General features: G+C 51.2%; 1 protein-coding gene across 1 annotated transcript in view; it reads left to right on the plus strand.

Annotated features, from left to right (window-relative positions):
• Nucleotides 1-15149, plus strand: part of CRACR2A (calcium release activated channel regulator 2A) — a 113862-nt gene that overhangs the window by 41107 nt on the left and 57606 nt on the right. Inside the window, exons 3-6 of the mRNA XM_064591684.1 lie at nt 1207-1415; nt 9158-9269; nt 10395-10578; nt 14129-14275. Of these exons, the coding sequence (XP_064447754.1) occupies nt 1242-1415; nt 9158-9269; nt 10395-10578; nt 14129-14275 (617 nt within the window). The 5' untranslated portion in view covers nt 1207-1241. The remainder of the gene's footprint in view (nt 1-1206; nt 1416-9157; nt 9270-10394; nt 10579-14128; nt 14276-15149) is intronic.

Raw genomic sequence — 15149 nt, forward strand, 5'->3', positions numbered from 1 at the left:
CTCTCTTGGGACTTATAACTAAGGCAGTTAGTTCCCCATGGGGAAGAGAGAATAGAAATGTTAAATCTGTCTGTGATTAGGTAATGGCCAGTTCACACTATGTAGGGATGAAGAGAAACACTCAATTCCCGAGGGCGGGGCTGGTCAGAGGAGTCAGATGGGAGCCCATAGTCCTGCCCAAGTGGAGCAAGAAGGTGAAGTCTGCTGTACCTTATCTGGGCTCTGTTACACCGAGTGCATTCCTGAGGCCAGGGGTAGTCTTCCGGTTCTGGGCCCACAGCTCTTGACACATCTGGCAGGTGGAAAATGTTGACTGAAATTACAGATTACTTTGGACTTATGGTGTAACTGAGCCAGATCCCCGGGCTCTGATAATCAGACAAAATCACCTGCGGATACAGTGATTTTCCACCTTTTTTCTGAGAATGGCACAGGAGACACGATTTAGAACTTCATTTTCTGCATTTCCCCAAAATGCATCATAGTGTGCATCTATATTTTAACATTCAAATACTATCATATCCTGAAAATGTGGACCTAGTCTACTTCCAAAAAGTACTCAGATAGAAAACTCTGAGGATTTTGATATTGCCTTTCATCACATTAACCCAATTTTTTATTGATAACAATTTCTTCTGTTGAAATTTCATAAACTTATAGTCAGAGGTAGAAGGGACCTTAAAGACTATAAATAGGTCCAGTCTTGTCATTACGCAGCAGATGAGGAAACTGAGACCAGGCAGGTACCGACTTGTTCAAGGTCATCTAAGTAGTAGCAGAGTCCAGACTAGAGGCAGGTTTCTGCAGACCTTCTTCCATAGGATCACATCACCATGCACCCTCTGAGAAAACTCTTGGAGGGACTTTCAGAAATCAGATCAGTGCATATGATTTGTGATTCTGTGTTGGCTGGAGACAGCCCTGGGTGTCACCAAACTAGGCCTGGCAAGTCCGGTAGAATAGAAGCTCCTCGAGGATCTGGCGCACTTCCATCCATCAGCTCTCATCTGCAGGCTCAGTCTGGAAATGTCTGTTTTCTTTTCCCCCCGCTTCTTTCTTTAATGGGCTAGCTGATCTATTAGTGATCACAGCACATTTCCCCTTGCCCTGAGCTTCTGCTAATGAGGAGGTGGTTGCTAAGAGGGGTGGGCACACCTCACCCCATCCACACCATACCCACTTGTCTCCCTCATCTTCTGTGTTCAGGTTCTGCAGAGACTTGAAGAAATTGACAAACCTGGATGGCTACCCCTGACAGGAGAGTAGTCTCTAGACCCCAGAGACCTGGCCAGGGTTCAAAGGAGAGTGGGGCCTGCCTGGGTCCCCTGGAGCAAGCCATGCGGAGCAAGGCATGGGAATTCTTTCAGACCTGTGACACAGAAGGCAAGGGTTTCATCACCAAGAGGGACATGCAGGTAAGAGGCCGACCCACCTGGAATGCCAAACGGCACGGGTCTTGGGTTAGGGGGGCAGAAAAAGAGGCTATCTGCTCTTCCCTGGAAGGAAGTGTCAGCCCAACCTCTACTGGGAACCAGATCTCCTGGGTTCGTTCCCTATCTGCCCTTTGCTTGCCCCCAGACTCAGAGATCGTTTCCCCTCTCCAACTCGGGAACTCCCAGGACTGCGGGAAATGGAGATAGCAACATAAGGGACTTGAGTGAGACATGGTGGAGAACCTTCTGAGACAAAGTGGGAAGGCACCAGCCTGTGACTTCACAACCGAGCCCCGAGCTATGCCAGGGTGCTGCGTGTGCCTTCGGAGGAGCAGGCCCCATGACAGGTGCAACAGCCAGAGAGAAAGGCCCTTCTGGAGCTCCTCTTATCTGTCCCTCACCCTCACACCCGACGCACTCAACCCCTTGTCAGTATGTCCTGAGAGACATACTGCAGAACCCCAGTGCACACCGTTGCCTAGCGCAGGGCTCAGCAAACTCTCTGGAACAGGCCAGAGAATAAGGATTCGAGGTCCTGTGGGCCCTGTGCACCACACGACCGCTCAACGCCAGGTTGCCGCTCATGCTGCCACAGGAAACACATAAACAGATGAGCTTGGTTCTGTTCCAATAAAACTTCATGTATGGACACTGAAATTTGAATTTTATATGATTTTCGCATGCCACCAAATATTCTTCTTCTGCCTTTTTTTTTAACTGTTTAACATTATATTGTGCACCTGAAACTAATACAACATGGCATGTTAATTATACTTGAATTAAAAAAATATAATCAAAATGTAAAAGCCATGCTTAGTTCACTGGCCATAAAAACAGGTAGTGGGTCCAATGTATAGCCCGGGGGCCTAGTTTTGCCACCCCCTGGTCCAGTGCCTTTCCACCATCCGTGTCCAAAGCTTCTTCTCAGGGTCTTACTTAAGTCCCTGATGCTGCAGTCATGATTTCATCTGCTGTGAGTCAATAAAATGCATCCTCAACCAGAACGTGCAGGGAGCAACCCTTCCCCAGCCTGTCCTTCATTCGCTTTGTCAAGAGCATTTCGGGAAGGGATATGTAGCCGACCTGTGGGAAGGAAAGTCTTGCCATGGTCAAGTTTTCTTTTTGACAATGTAGCTTTTCAGAATACACTAAGGGTGGGCAGGGGACTGTAGACCCTCGTGGGCACCAGCCCCGTGTGGGCTCACACGTGGGAGCTGTGAAGAGCTGAGCCTTGTGACCTGGTGGAAAGGCGGCGGGTCTTTCTCTCCCGGGCCCCACACGGTGGTGTTTTCAGGCTCCCGGTGTCCCCAGAGCTCTTCCACTATCCAGTAGCTGCACAAATTGAGGGAAAAGACCCGGAAGACGGGCCTGCTTGGCCCGCAAGTGAGCTCAGAACACCTTTGTTTTCAGTAGTTGGACCCCCAGGACATTTCTGTCATGGACTCTCAGTCCCCAAGTCACACTCCCCACGGAAGGCTAGACTCAGTGCACTTTGAGGAAACCTTTGATCCACCCTGGCTGTGAACTTCATAATTGTCCCTCATAGGTCTGCGGTCATGGTGGTTGGTGGCGGCAGTTTTAATGGCATGCTTAACTTTTGATTATCCCTTCTGGAAAGAAAAGGGAGTTCTTGTTTACCGAGGGTCAACTCTGGGCAACATGTGTGGTGCAACTCAGCAATTTTGCTCTGTATATATCCCAGTTAACCCTCCCTGAAGCCCACTCTTTAATGGAGGGAGGAAGAGGCATGGTGAATTTAAGGCATAAATTGTAAGACACCGTTTGTATTTGACCCAGAAGGAGGTCAGAAATGTCAAGTTCCAGAGATACCAACTCAGCTCCATTCCTCCTTGGTCCTCGCTCCTGACCCAGGCAGGAGGAGAAGGGGATAGACATCCTACCTGCCAAAGGCTGGTGCATCCATGGCATTTATTTCTACCAGCTCCCTTTTTCCTGAAGCTTCTGTGTACCTGTGGACAGTGAAGCATTTGAAATTTTCAATTCTTTAGGCTGAGAAAGTGCCATCAAGAGCACGTAAGTGCTGTCTCTGCTGCTTTTCCTGGTCCTGTCTGGGGGAGGATGGGCTGGAAAGAGATATGGGGAGAACAGTAACCCACTCATAGCCAACCCTGGGCTCTCTGTGGAAATCTACAGACATCTGTCTGTTGCTCGTCACTCCCTCACAGAGCTGCTTTGCCAGGAGGTCACCCCACTTAGGTTGGTGGTCAGATCCTCAGACCTGGCTGCCACCACCTTGCTCACCTTCAGCTCCCAGGCCAGCCTCATGGGAACTGGAAGGAGAAGAGCTCAGATGCTGCCCCCACACAAATTCAGCCACCAGGAAAGGCCCCTTGAAGCAGGGAATGGCTCTCAAGGAAGGAGAGGCCATGAGCCACATGGCAGGGCAAACCTAAGGGCTGGAAGAGGCGGGTGGAGAAGCAGAGTTGGAGCAAGACCATGCAGGGCTTGCTGTCCTTTTGAAAGAGGAATGAGAGAGTTAAGTGCCACCCCTGGTGCTCTTTTTCCTCTTGCTCCTGACTGACAGAAAACCATCTGCAGGGGGCCAGATGGGCTTTGCATTTATCAGAGAGGAGGGAGAGACTGCTGCGGCATCTGAGCCCCAGCAGTATGGAGCCAGCCCACTCTGATAGAGCAGGGACCGCAGAAGGAAAGGAGCAGGGTCCAGGGGAAGCTTTTTCCTTTCGGGACCCTGGAGAAACCTGGAGGAACTCAAGGCAGGCCGCACTGAGGGCAGGGGTGCAAGCCCTATGCTCAGGCTCCACGTACAGACATTCTACCAGAGTCGGCAGATGGCGGAACCAACCTGTGTGAACAGATGGTAGGCAACGGCTTGAGAAACCTCAGCTCCACCCATGACCCCTCAGACCTCACTCCATCCTCCACAAGGAGCCTGTCTGGGTTTCATGGGGATCACGCCAGGCAGAAATGGGGTGAAGACTGCTTTGGGAGTGAGGTCTGGTGCAGTCCTAGACAAGCAGAGTCATGGAGCTGAGGGCCCCAAGTGGAAGTCAGTCCTGCCTCCAAGGGACAGAGGGACATGAGAAGCCAGTTTGGAAGGGCAGAGAGGGAGACTGGGTCAGCCCGGGCAGGAGATCTCTCTGAAGAAACCTAGAGCCTCAAAAACCCCATTTCCTTGATTTTTCAGAGTGAACTGATTACCTACCAATGCCAAGTACCTGACTCCCAACACTGCCTAGAGTTCCTAGACTAGCCAAACTCTTAAGAATCATCTAGGAGTTGACAAACCAACCAAATAGTGCCTATTTGTGCAAATAAAGTGGAACACAGCTGTGCTCCTTCATTGACAGAGTGTCCCTGGCAGCTTTGGCTACAAGCAGCAGAGCTGAAGAGCTGTGACAAGGACCAACGGGCCTGCACAGCCTAAAATACATACTGTCTAGTCCTTTACAGAAAAAGTTAAATGATTCCTGGTTTAGGTTAACAAGAAGACTTTCTAGGATTTTTGTAGCAAATTGAACCTAGTTTTAACTCTGAATCCACAACTTAGTAGCATTTGAATTTGTGTGAGTCTCTTAAGCCCCCTAGGCCAAGTTCCTCATCTGTGAATTATTTATAGTACCTCCCAGCGTTAGAAGAGAATTAAATGAGTGTATGCACAAAGAGCACATGGCCCTGAGACTGGGACCTGGAAATCCCTCCATAAATGTGTGTGTGTGTGTGTGTGTGTGTTGGGAGTGGGGAATAGGGACTTGCACCCCATGTCTTATCTCAGTCCTTGATGTCCTCCACACTGTGATTTTTTTAAGTTGCGGCAAAATACACATAACATAAAATTTACCATCTTAACCATTTATAAGCATACAGCTCAATAGCATTAAGCACATTCATGTTGATATGCAACCATCACCACCATCATCTCTACAACTCTTAGCATCTTCCAAAATGGAAACTCGGTACCCATTACACACTAATTCCCATTGTCTCCTGCCTGCAGCCCCTGGCAACCACCATTCTACTTTCTGGCTCTATGAAGGACAGTAGCTGTCCTTTTTTTTTTTTTTTAAAGATTTGATTTATCTATTTGACACAGAGAGAGAGAGAGCACAAGCAGGGGGAGCAGCAGAGGCAGAGCAAGAAGCACACTCCCCGCTAAGCAGGGATCCCGATGCGGGGCTCGATCTCAGGACCCCGGGATCATGACCTGAGCCGAAGGCAGACGGCCAACCAACTGAGCCACCAGGCGCCCCTGGTTTTCTCTTTAATGAGTTTTCCATAGACGTGTTGGAAGCTGTGCACCCATTCACTTTCAGCCGCATGAGGCATGTTACTGGCCTGGTGACCAGGAAGGTAGGGGGCTCCAGCTGACGAGTAGCAGAAGACAGCATTACTCCATGGTTCTGGGAGTCCCAGCCCTTGGCCCTGCTGCTGCAGGATTGCTTCGTGCTCCAGGTCCTGGAAAGTGTCTGCTCTGTAAGACCTGGCTGAGAATCAGCAGGCGTGCTGGTCAGGATGGGGAGCATGAGAGGTCCAGACCAGTGCTCCCTAGATAAGAGTTCAGGGTCTCCTGCCATCACTCTTAGCCACTCAGTTATTTATTCATTCATTCCACAAGTATCTGAATACTCCATGTCGGTCAGCACTGAGCGCTCCGGGAACACGATGGTGAGTGAAAATGAACGGGACCCCTGTCTCAGAGCTTCCAGTCCACGGAAGGAGCAGCCATTCATCAACTAATCGCATCTATCAGTATATAAAATACAAGCTGACATGAGACCGGTGGAAGAAGGAAATATGTTTGGGGGCCCCACACAGCCTGGCCTGGCCCGGAGGTGGGGAGGCTGCTGAGCCTGAGTGAGGCAGGAATTCAGAGCCAGCCTGATGGCAGTGGAGGGAGGCAGGCCTTCAAGGAGCAGTGGGTTTTTACAGAGCTCCGTGGGCCTGGGGCAGGGCAGCATGAAGAGGGCGAGCTGACTTCCTCCCCATTGCTCCTCCTTCCGCCACCTGCCCTTCCAGATGGGAGTGGAAGTGAAACAGGATCTCTGGAAGGCTAGGACATGGTGCCACTGGCAAGAGAGACTTTTGGCGGTAGGGGGGGTAGGCAGGGAATGGTAATGCCCGGTAGGGAATTCTAGAGAGAACACGGCAGAGGACCATTTGACTGTAGCTGAGAACCTGAATGGGAAATCAGCTCTTTAATCCCAGCGCTGGTCTCCACTGTGACTTTAGGCAAATCTGGAGCCTCGCAGGCTAGCTGATCGGTGGAATGAATCATCTTGTCCCCCTTCACGCTGCTTACCTCACTTAGTTGAAAATGTGAGGTAAGTGCTAGGTGCCCAGGGGACAGGACCAGAGTGGGTTGGTTTTACATGGCTCTGCAGGCCCTGAGAACAGAGATAAATAAGAAATGATTGTGGTTATTAAGAATAAAGGATTATTCAAGTTAAGCCAACAAAGAAAAGTTAACAAATATGGCGGGGTGCAGCCTACAGAGAAGGCTGAAGGAGCACTCGGTACGAATTTGCAGGGACAGGAAGAGTAAGAACTAGGGGAAGGATCTAATATTGCTTTCCCCAGGTTCACTGACAATAGAAAGAGGAAACCAGCCCGAGTTGTAGACCAGAGAGGCTGGGATTCGGTGACGGAGGGGGTTGTGTTAGATTCAGGAATGGAGCCTAAAGGTGGGGTATGACAGCTAACGAGAGGAAAGGTCCCCACATGTGGGGTGGTTTTGGTGAAAGGCAACCTCGGCAGCCCCCTTGCAGTCCATTTCTAGCTCCAGCACTCTGTGAGGCACACCACAGATCAGATCCAGCGACCCCAGGCTGACGGCGGGGAGGGAGGGTGGAATACCCCGAGGAATGGACCAGAGTCGCTCGGATTTTCACTCTCCCTCCCATGTGATGCCTTTGGTTTCCAGTGGACCTAATAAGCTTCCTCCTCACAAAATTGACTCACTCCGCACCCCACATTCTTTTATTGTGCCTTTTGAGACAGCTGTTTATGGATTGTTAATAAGCCTGAGATTCTGCTGTATGCTAAGCAGAGGCACTTCTAGACTCTTTGCACACACTCTCACTCCCTTCCTTTCTAAAAAAACTCATTCATATTTAATTCAGTTCTTCTAAATGGCTTCCACAGCATCCTATCTTTCCACTTTGTAATGCATCCCAGTCTCCCTTAATGCACGACCTGCCAAATTAAACTTTATGGCTTATCAGCTAGAAGATTGCCATAGGATAAAGCCAAGTGTTCTTGCAAGTTATGTTATGGGCTTTCACACCTGCCAGCTCATTTTCATTGTTCAGATGGCTATATACCTTCCTTCCCACAGCCCCGTGGTCCTTGTCTTCAGCTGTCAGTCACTGGTACGCCGGCAATTTTGTGCGGCTGTCCCTTAGGTACCAGGGAGGAAGGGGGACAGTCAGCTGGGCTATAATGAACTCCCCTGGGGAGTCCTCATTTGGAGACTTAGATTATTAGGGTATAAGGAACACTTGCTTCAACGGTGCAAATCAGCCTTGGCCTGGGGCCATGGCACATCAGGCAGGAGGCCAGAGGGAAGCGTCAGGAACTCAGCCACTGTCTCCTCATCCCAGCAGCTGGTCCCTGCCCTCCCATCCTGTGTGGTCCTAGTCAGGCCAGGACTCAGCTTCAGTGTTAATTTATAACTTCCTTGCACACCATCTTGTCCAACTCCCCTTTAGAGCACACATGCTCTTGGGGGGATTGATACCTTAAGCCAGCGGCAGTTAACATCTTTTCGGGAATGAGTTGGGAGCCAATCGGGAGCAGAAGCGGGGGGCACAGCCTGGAGAGATGGGTGTGGGTCACTTACACGGAAGAAGGGGGCTTCTCCAGCGTCCCCTCAGAGCTAAAGGATCGAAATGCATGCCCACAGAAACTGACAAACATGGTGCTGGGGCCCGGGGATATTGAGTGGCCTCCGTAAGGGAAGGCTTCTGAGAGTGTGACCCCTACCCGTATCTTAGCAGGGGAGCTAGCATGGCAGCGGGGGGCGGGGGCGAGGGTGGGCTTGGGGAGAGCAGGGAAGACTGACTGTGAAACCTCACTGCTCTGTCATTCCCTTGCTGAGTGGCCTTGGTGGGTCAGTGGATCGCTCTGTTTGTGTGTGTCTCTCTTTCTCTGCCTCTCTACTACTTTTTATTGAACATGGCACTGGGCCATGTTCTTTATGTTTACTCTCTCATTTAACCTGACAACACCATGCCGTGCAGCTATTATCCTACAACAGAAGTCAGTCCTGTACCATTTCCATCCTTTATGGTTGTGAAGAGGGCCAGCTTTGGCATCAGACCTGGATTTGACTCCTGGCATTGTTACTTACTGGCTAGGTGACCTTTGGGCAGGGAACTTGAACCTCACACTTGGTCTATAAAGTGGGGATAATGCCCACCTAAAGGATTGTCATGAGAATTAAATATAAATACACATGTTTATAAATATATTGATAAATATGTATTTATTTATAAATCTCCTAGCAAACTGCCTAGCACATTAGTAGGCACCCAATAAATAGTCGGTGTTGTAACATTCAAATGAGGGAGAAGGGTGGTAAAGAGGTCTTTTGTAGAACAGGGCCAACTCTAGACATTTTTGGCAGAAATCTCTGCAGTCCCAGGGCAGCCCTCCGTGATGATCTGAGTGTTGACCGTGGGGTCTGGATTGGGGCAGCCCTCCGTGATGATCTGAGTGTTGACCAGTACAGTCTGGATTGTTTTCAGAGGCTCCACGAGGAGTTACCACTCAGCCTGGAGGAACTGGAAGATGTGTTTGATGCCCTAGATGCTGATGGCAATGGCTTTCTGACACCAGAGGAGTTCACCACTGGATTTAGTAAGTTCAGATGGGTGCTGGGGCCCCAGGGTATGCATCTACCTAAAGCTATGTAAAGTGCACGCGTCCCCCACCAGATCTGTGGGTTGTGTAGCCCAAACTTTCCTGCCCTCTGGAAGTTTCCAGGCTCTGGATTATTTGAGCCTCTTTTCTGTGTCCTTGTTGGCTGTTCATAGCACTGTTCTCTCCGTGCCCACTACACGGTCACAGCCAGATCCCCTCCCATCTGAGAAGGGCAAGCTTGGCATAAAAGGAGGAGCCGAGATGAGATTTCCAGCCTCTACATCTCCTCTCCTTTCCATGATACCAGTGCACAACACAGCACAATGGCTGCATGGTTCATTTCAACCTGGGTCTGGCTGAGTCTTCCAGATTGAGGGGAACCCGCCATCAGAGGAATTTCTAGAGGGTTTGAATAGACCAGTCATTCTCAAGGTACCCAGGAGGAAGGAGAACAGAGATTCATGAACAAGATAAAGAAGCCAGATACACCATCAGATCAGATACTGATCAGATATTGATCAGAGCAGGTAGGGGTCAGCAGGCAAGTTTTACCAACCATCTGCCTCACACAAAGTGCCGTATAGTTGGTTTAGAAGTATCTGAGGTTCTTCCTGAGCTCTAGGAGCTTATAACTGCCTCGAGAGCATAAGACAGATTGCTGTATATTACAGGCAGTTTGAGAAAGCACACCCGAAATATTTAAGTCGCTTATAAATGTGAAGCACCGTGATCCTGGTGGTGGGAATGACTAGATGATGTTATGGAGCAGTCAGGCTGCTGCTGGTGGTCGATGGAGGGGAGGCTCTTATTGTTTAGAGAGGAAATCAGTGAAGAGATGAGCTCTAAGCCAGACTTTAAAGGTTCGAGAACCACAAAGGTGCCACAGCACTGTCATCCATTCCGCCTTTCCCAGGCTCTAGCGTCTCTCAGAATCTCATGGAAGTAGCAAAGTCCCCAAATCCAGAAGATGGTGGCAAGAATGTTTGCTGTGGGGGGAGGGGGCCCCCTTTTCTTCTCTTAGATGAGCCTCCGATGATTCCTGGCAACTGAGAATGATAAGGTCTCCCTGGGTGAGTATTTATTGATTGCCTGATTCAGATCCTTGTGCTGTGCATCCTCCAGGTCACTTCTTCTTCAGCCAGAACGAGCCAGGTCAGGAAGATGCCGGTGAACAGATGGCCCAGCTCCAGGAAGAGAAGGTGTATCAGTCCAGAGGGGAAGAGCATGCGGGCGCCATGGATGACGATGAGGAGACCCAGTTCCAAATGCTGATGGACAAACTTGGAGCCCAAAAGGGTTTTGAAGAGTAAGTGGTGACAGGGACTGGGGGGATGGAGCCCTGCCTAGGAGCCACCCCTTCATCTGCCCTGTGCGACATCAGTGTGTGTTAAGTGCTCAGCTAGGCCCCAGTTTCTGGGCTGCCAGCTAGAAGACTTGGCAGACTCTTGTCTCTGCTCTTTGCATTTTCTCATGGGAAGCACGGCGACGCCCCTACCCTCCCACTCTCCGCACTCCTACCATACGGTGTCAGCACAGTCCTTGGCTCCCTGAGGAGCACTATGCAGCAGAGGACCGTGCCGGGCCTGGAGGGGTTCTCTGTGCATTTTGCTGGGGTTCCTCATCCCTGCCAGCTCACCAGCATTTCCTCCTCCCCCACCCCCGCCTCCGGAACCAGCTTTGGGTCTCAGGGGCTGCAGGGCAGCCCGGCCCACCCCACAGTGGCATGCTCCTGGCCGAGGCACCTCACGTGGAGGCATTTGCACACGGTGTCCCTGAGCCGAGCTAAGCCCATCAGGAAGCTGAGGCAGGAAATTAACCAGTTTTTACCAGCCCACCACTTGGATAATCAGCAGCTCAGCTGAAAATTTCAGATGGCTGGAATTTCAACTAAAACACAATACCCCCATTTTTTTTTCCAAAATGTATCTGACATTTAAAATGAAATGAAATAAAAATAGGATGAAATGAAATAAAAAGTGGAGTCACAGCTAGTGGAAACCAGTGGCCTAAAAACTGCGGAATACTGTTCTCCCTTTTCCCATTGCCTTTTGCCTTTCCATTTCTGGGCCTCTCAGTCTTGGGTTGGGTGTGTGTTGCAGGAGTAGGAATGGCCTGATGATTGGAGCTGATGCGTCCCAAGCTTGGGAGGTGAAGGAGCTGTGGTTGGGAATGATAAAGAAGTAGCAGGAAAGGAGGGGCCTGCACACAACACTCAGGCCAAAGCAAGAATCTGTAGCTCTGTGGATTTTTGAGCAAACGATTTGGTAGATTGCATCATAGTTGAGAAAGGACAGTCAAAGGCCTGGGAGAGAGCCCGGTGAGAGGCTCTGGATGGTCAGTGTGCTTGCCCCCCGGGGCGATCCCAGGACTCTGGGATCATGACCTGAGCGGAAGGCAGACGCTTAATCATCTGAGCCCATGGACGGGGGCAGGTGCGTGGGAGGTACGTTAGTCAGAGACCTGACTCAGCTTCTCTGAAGACAAAAGGCCAGAGCCCAGGGACCACTGCCAGTGACCCCGTGAAACCTCCTCCTGGAGGAGCGGGAGGAGAGGGCAGTGTGGATGAGCCACGGCACTGGCATGAAAGAGAGGCACCTCTCCGCCCACCTGTCCCTTCTGGGGCAGCCCCCTTCCTAGCAGGGCTCTAAAAGCAGAATTCACCTGATGTTCCTCGGAGGGCCTATGTCAGAGGTCTGTGAGGAACTGAGCCAGCATGAGGCATCCTGGGGAAGAGAAGGCCCTAGGAAAGGTTTCAAGGGTGGTTACAAAAACTGATATGCAGAAGATGGCGGCCAGAACTCTCCATCCCCATGGAAGCTAAATGGAAGGCGGCGGGCTGGTGTTGCAGCATGAGGGGAATGGCAAAACCACTGGGCCCCAGAGAAGGACATAAAGGAGGCTGTGAAGACTTTGGAGGTCTTCAAAGATTCACTCCCCAGAATGGCTTGTATATTGTTCTGGGAGCAGGCAGATGGGTCAGCTGACCTCCCAGAATCCCGTCTAGCCCTGCTCTCTGAGTCCACCACCCTTTCATGAGGAGCAGAAGCGGTAGACCAGATGTCTGGACTCCCAGCTTTTCCCAATGGTCCAACTAGCTGAGTGATTTGGCAGCTTATGGACTTTGGCTTATTTTTTCATCAAGAATGGACAGAATTGTCCCTTCTCCAGAAATTTTGGGGGGAGGGGATGTGGCCATGACGAAGTAGTTTGGAAAGGTTTGGAAGAGAGTCAGGTGGGTCTGCAAATCTCACTGGAGGCTCTGGCCAATTGGCTGTCTCGGCAGGAACTTGGCAGATGTGAACATACAGACCAAGGCTAACAAGGTGGACCTTGATTTTATAATGCAGGTACTTCATGAGGGAAGCAGCCTGCCCCAATCATGGGAGGCCATCATCATATGTCTCTGGGACTCTTGTATCTCTGAACCCCTTGTACCATCTCCATTGTATCTACAGTACAGCAAAGTGGACTGCCCTAGCCTGTTCTGTGTGGGTGGGGAAACAGAACTCATTCTGGGAAACGAGGAAGCTCCTCCCTCCCCTTCCCTTGCTTCCCGGATCACCTCATGTCATCTCAGTGCTGGGTTCCAACAGATAAGAAGTACTCGTTGGGTGATGGGTGGACGAGTGGTCCTGATGAGTTGGAGGACAGCAAGGGAAGGAAGGAGGGAGGGGCAGTGGATGGATGATCCGATAACTCACCAGTGGTACCTTCCCTTCTCAGTGGGCCTCCCTGTGCTGGGTGCAGAGAGTACTCTTGTGGCCCAGGCCCATTGCTAACCTGGTGCTGGCAAATAGCACTTCCAAGGAAAGTTGCTCAAATATAGTACTTGTCACACAAGAACAGAGGATTTTATTCTTTATCCTGAGGGTTCCCGGTTGTAGCTACCCTCAGATCATAGTGGTTTTAGAATTTACTGGGTTGCAGATCAGATTGATCTCAGGCTCCGTGTGATGGTTGGCCATAGATTTTCGAGTTTCTCCAGAGAGGGAGAGCATGGTCCCTGGTGTATGCTACCTCCTCCTTCCTCCTGTCCCGGGTCAGTGTGGCCCCACGTGTCTCTGTTGCTCTGCAGTACACACCTGCCTATGTGCCTGTTAGCCGGGGGTGGGGCTGGGGGAGGGGAGGCTCTGGGCACGTCACTGTGTGTCTTTGTCTCTCTGCCTGCCTGTGTCCCTGCCAACTTTCTATTTGTCGTTCCGTGTGTGCACACGCATCTCGAAGATTGGCGCCTTCCCTTCCTTCTGCCTGTCAGTCATTCCCGTTGCCACCGGGCCCCAGTGGGGTGCTGCGTATTCTCTTCCGTTCCCCGCGGTGACAACTGCTTTCTGCCATCCATCAGATGGCATGTCTTTACCTCTCAGCTATGAGGACCGTCCTTCCTGGGGCGATAGGCTCTTTCCTTTAGCTCCACGGCGTTAGTCCTCACACGCACCAGGCTCCTGTCCTCCTCTCCTCTTCCTGCCATTCTTTGATGCTCCCAGCACGTGGCTGTGCATGCTCAGCACCACCAGCCCATAGGGAAAAACTGGAAAGTGGAAGCAGTGGCGTGCGGGGTGAAGGAGGTCGACACAGGAGCCAGGCAGCCCCGAGTTTGACTCTTGACTGTGTCGTTTGCCAGCCAAGTGATCTGAGACAGCTCACCTCACCCTCTTCTGGGGGTGAGTAGAGCACCAGCCTCACAGGTTACCGAGAGGGTCAAATAAGCTTATATGCGTAGAGTACCTAGCATACAGCCAGCATTCAATAAATGCTGGCCATCGTGATCATGATCATGATGTTCTGGCTGTCAGTTTCATGTCTGGGAACCGTGGTATTTCCACACTCGGACATTAATGCGCCCCTTTCTCTTGTAGTGAAAGTGATATCAAGCAACTCTGGCTACAGCTGAAGAAGGACGAACCTCACTTACTGGCCAACTTCGAGGATTTCCTGACCAGGACCTTCTCCCAGCTCCAAGAAGCCCATGAGGAGAAGAACGAACTGGAGTGCTCCTTGAAAAAGTAGGTCCCCAGCCTCAGCCATTCACTGTACCCGGGTGTGAGAAACAGAAACACAGAGTACATTTTCTCATTCCGGGAGGCTCCCTGTCACGGTCTGCCAGAGTGGAGACTGGGACCTGTGGCTGTCATAGTAATAGTATAAATATTTTTAAGCCCTTGCTCACATTAATCAGGCCCTCACCATATGCTGGGCACTATTTAAACATATACACCTGCTCATTTGGACTATTCACTGTTACGCCCATTTTATAGATAAAGACATCAAGGTCCTGAAGGGTGAATGACATGCCCCAGGACATACAGCTTGTAAGTGGCAGAGCCAGCATTCAGAGCGAGATAGCCCGGCACCCGAGACTGGTTGGAAAACCACTCTCCCTGCCTCTAGACCGTGAGGCCCTGACACCCCGGGCCTACCCCCCAACTACAGACCAGCTCTGGGCCCCACTGAGTCCCCTTCTGACCACTCTCTGGAGCATCACAGCCTCACATCCGTCCTGCTGCCTCCTGGCCGCCAGGGCCTCTGCAGTCATTAGTGGTTTCTAGCTCTTCTCCTTTGCTTGGAGGAGGCAGCCCCAGCAAGGTGAGCCCTGGACCTGAAGCCAGCCGGAGTCAGCCTTGTGCCACAGACGTGGGGCCAGCCACATGGATGTTCATCCACCTGTGGGGATGGTGCTGCATGTGTCCAGAGTCATCACATCCACGTCACAGCAGGGAGCTCACATTGGGTGAAGCATGGTGTAGCTAAGGATGGTTCATCATCCTGAAGGTGTGGCCAAAACGCAGGGCTGGGTCTGGGTAGCCCTCGGAAGCGTGCCGAAGCGGTCCTTGCAGTAATTCTGCCACGCACTCTCGTCCCCGCCCAGAGATCACTCCC

Source organism: Mirounga angustirostris, unplaced genomic scaffold (assembly GCF_029215605.1).
Source record: "Mirounga angustirostris isolate CCGP_5_RB_7025 unplaced genomic scaffold, mMirAng1.0.hap1 SCAF_5, whole genome shotgun sequence".
Classification (NCBI taxonomy): domain Eukaryota; kingdom Metazoa; phylum Chordata; class Mammalia; order Carnivora; family Phocidae; genus Mirounga; species Mirounga angustirostris.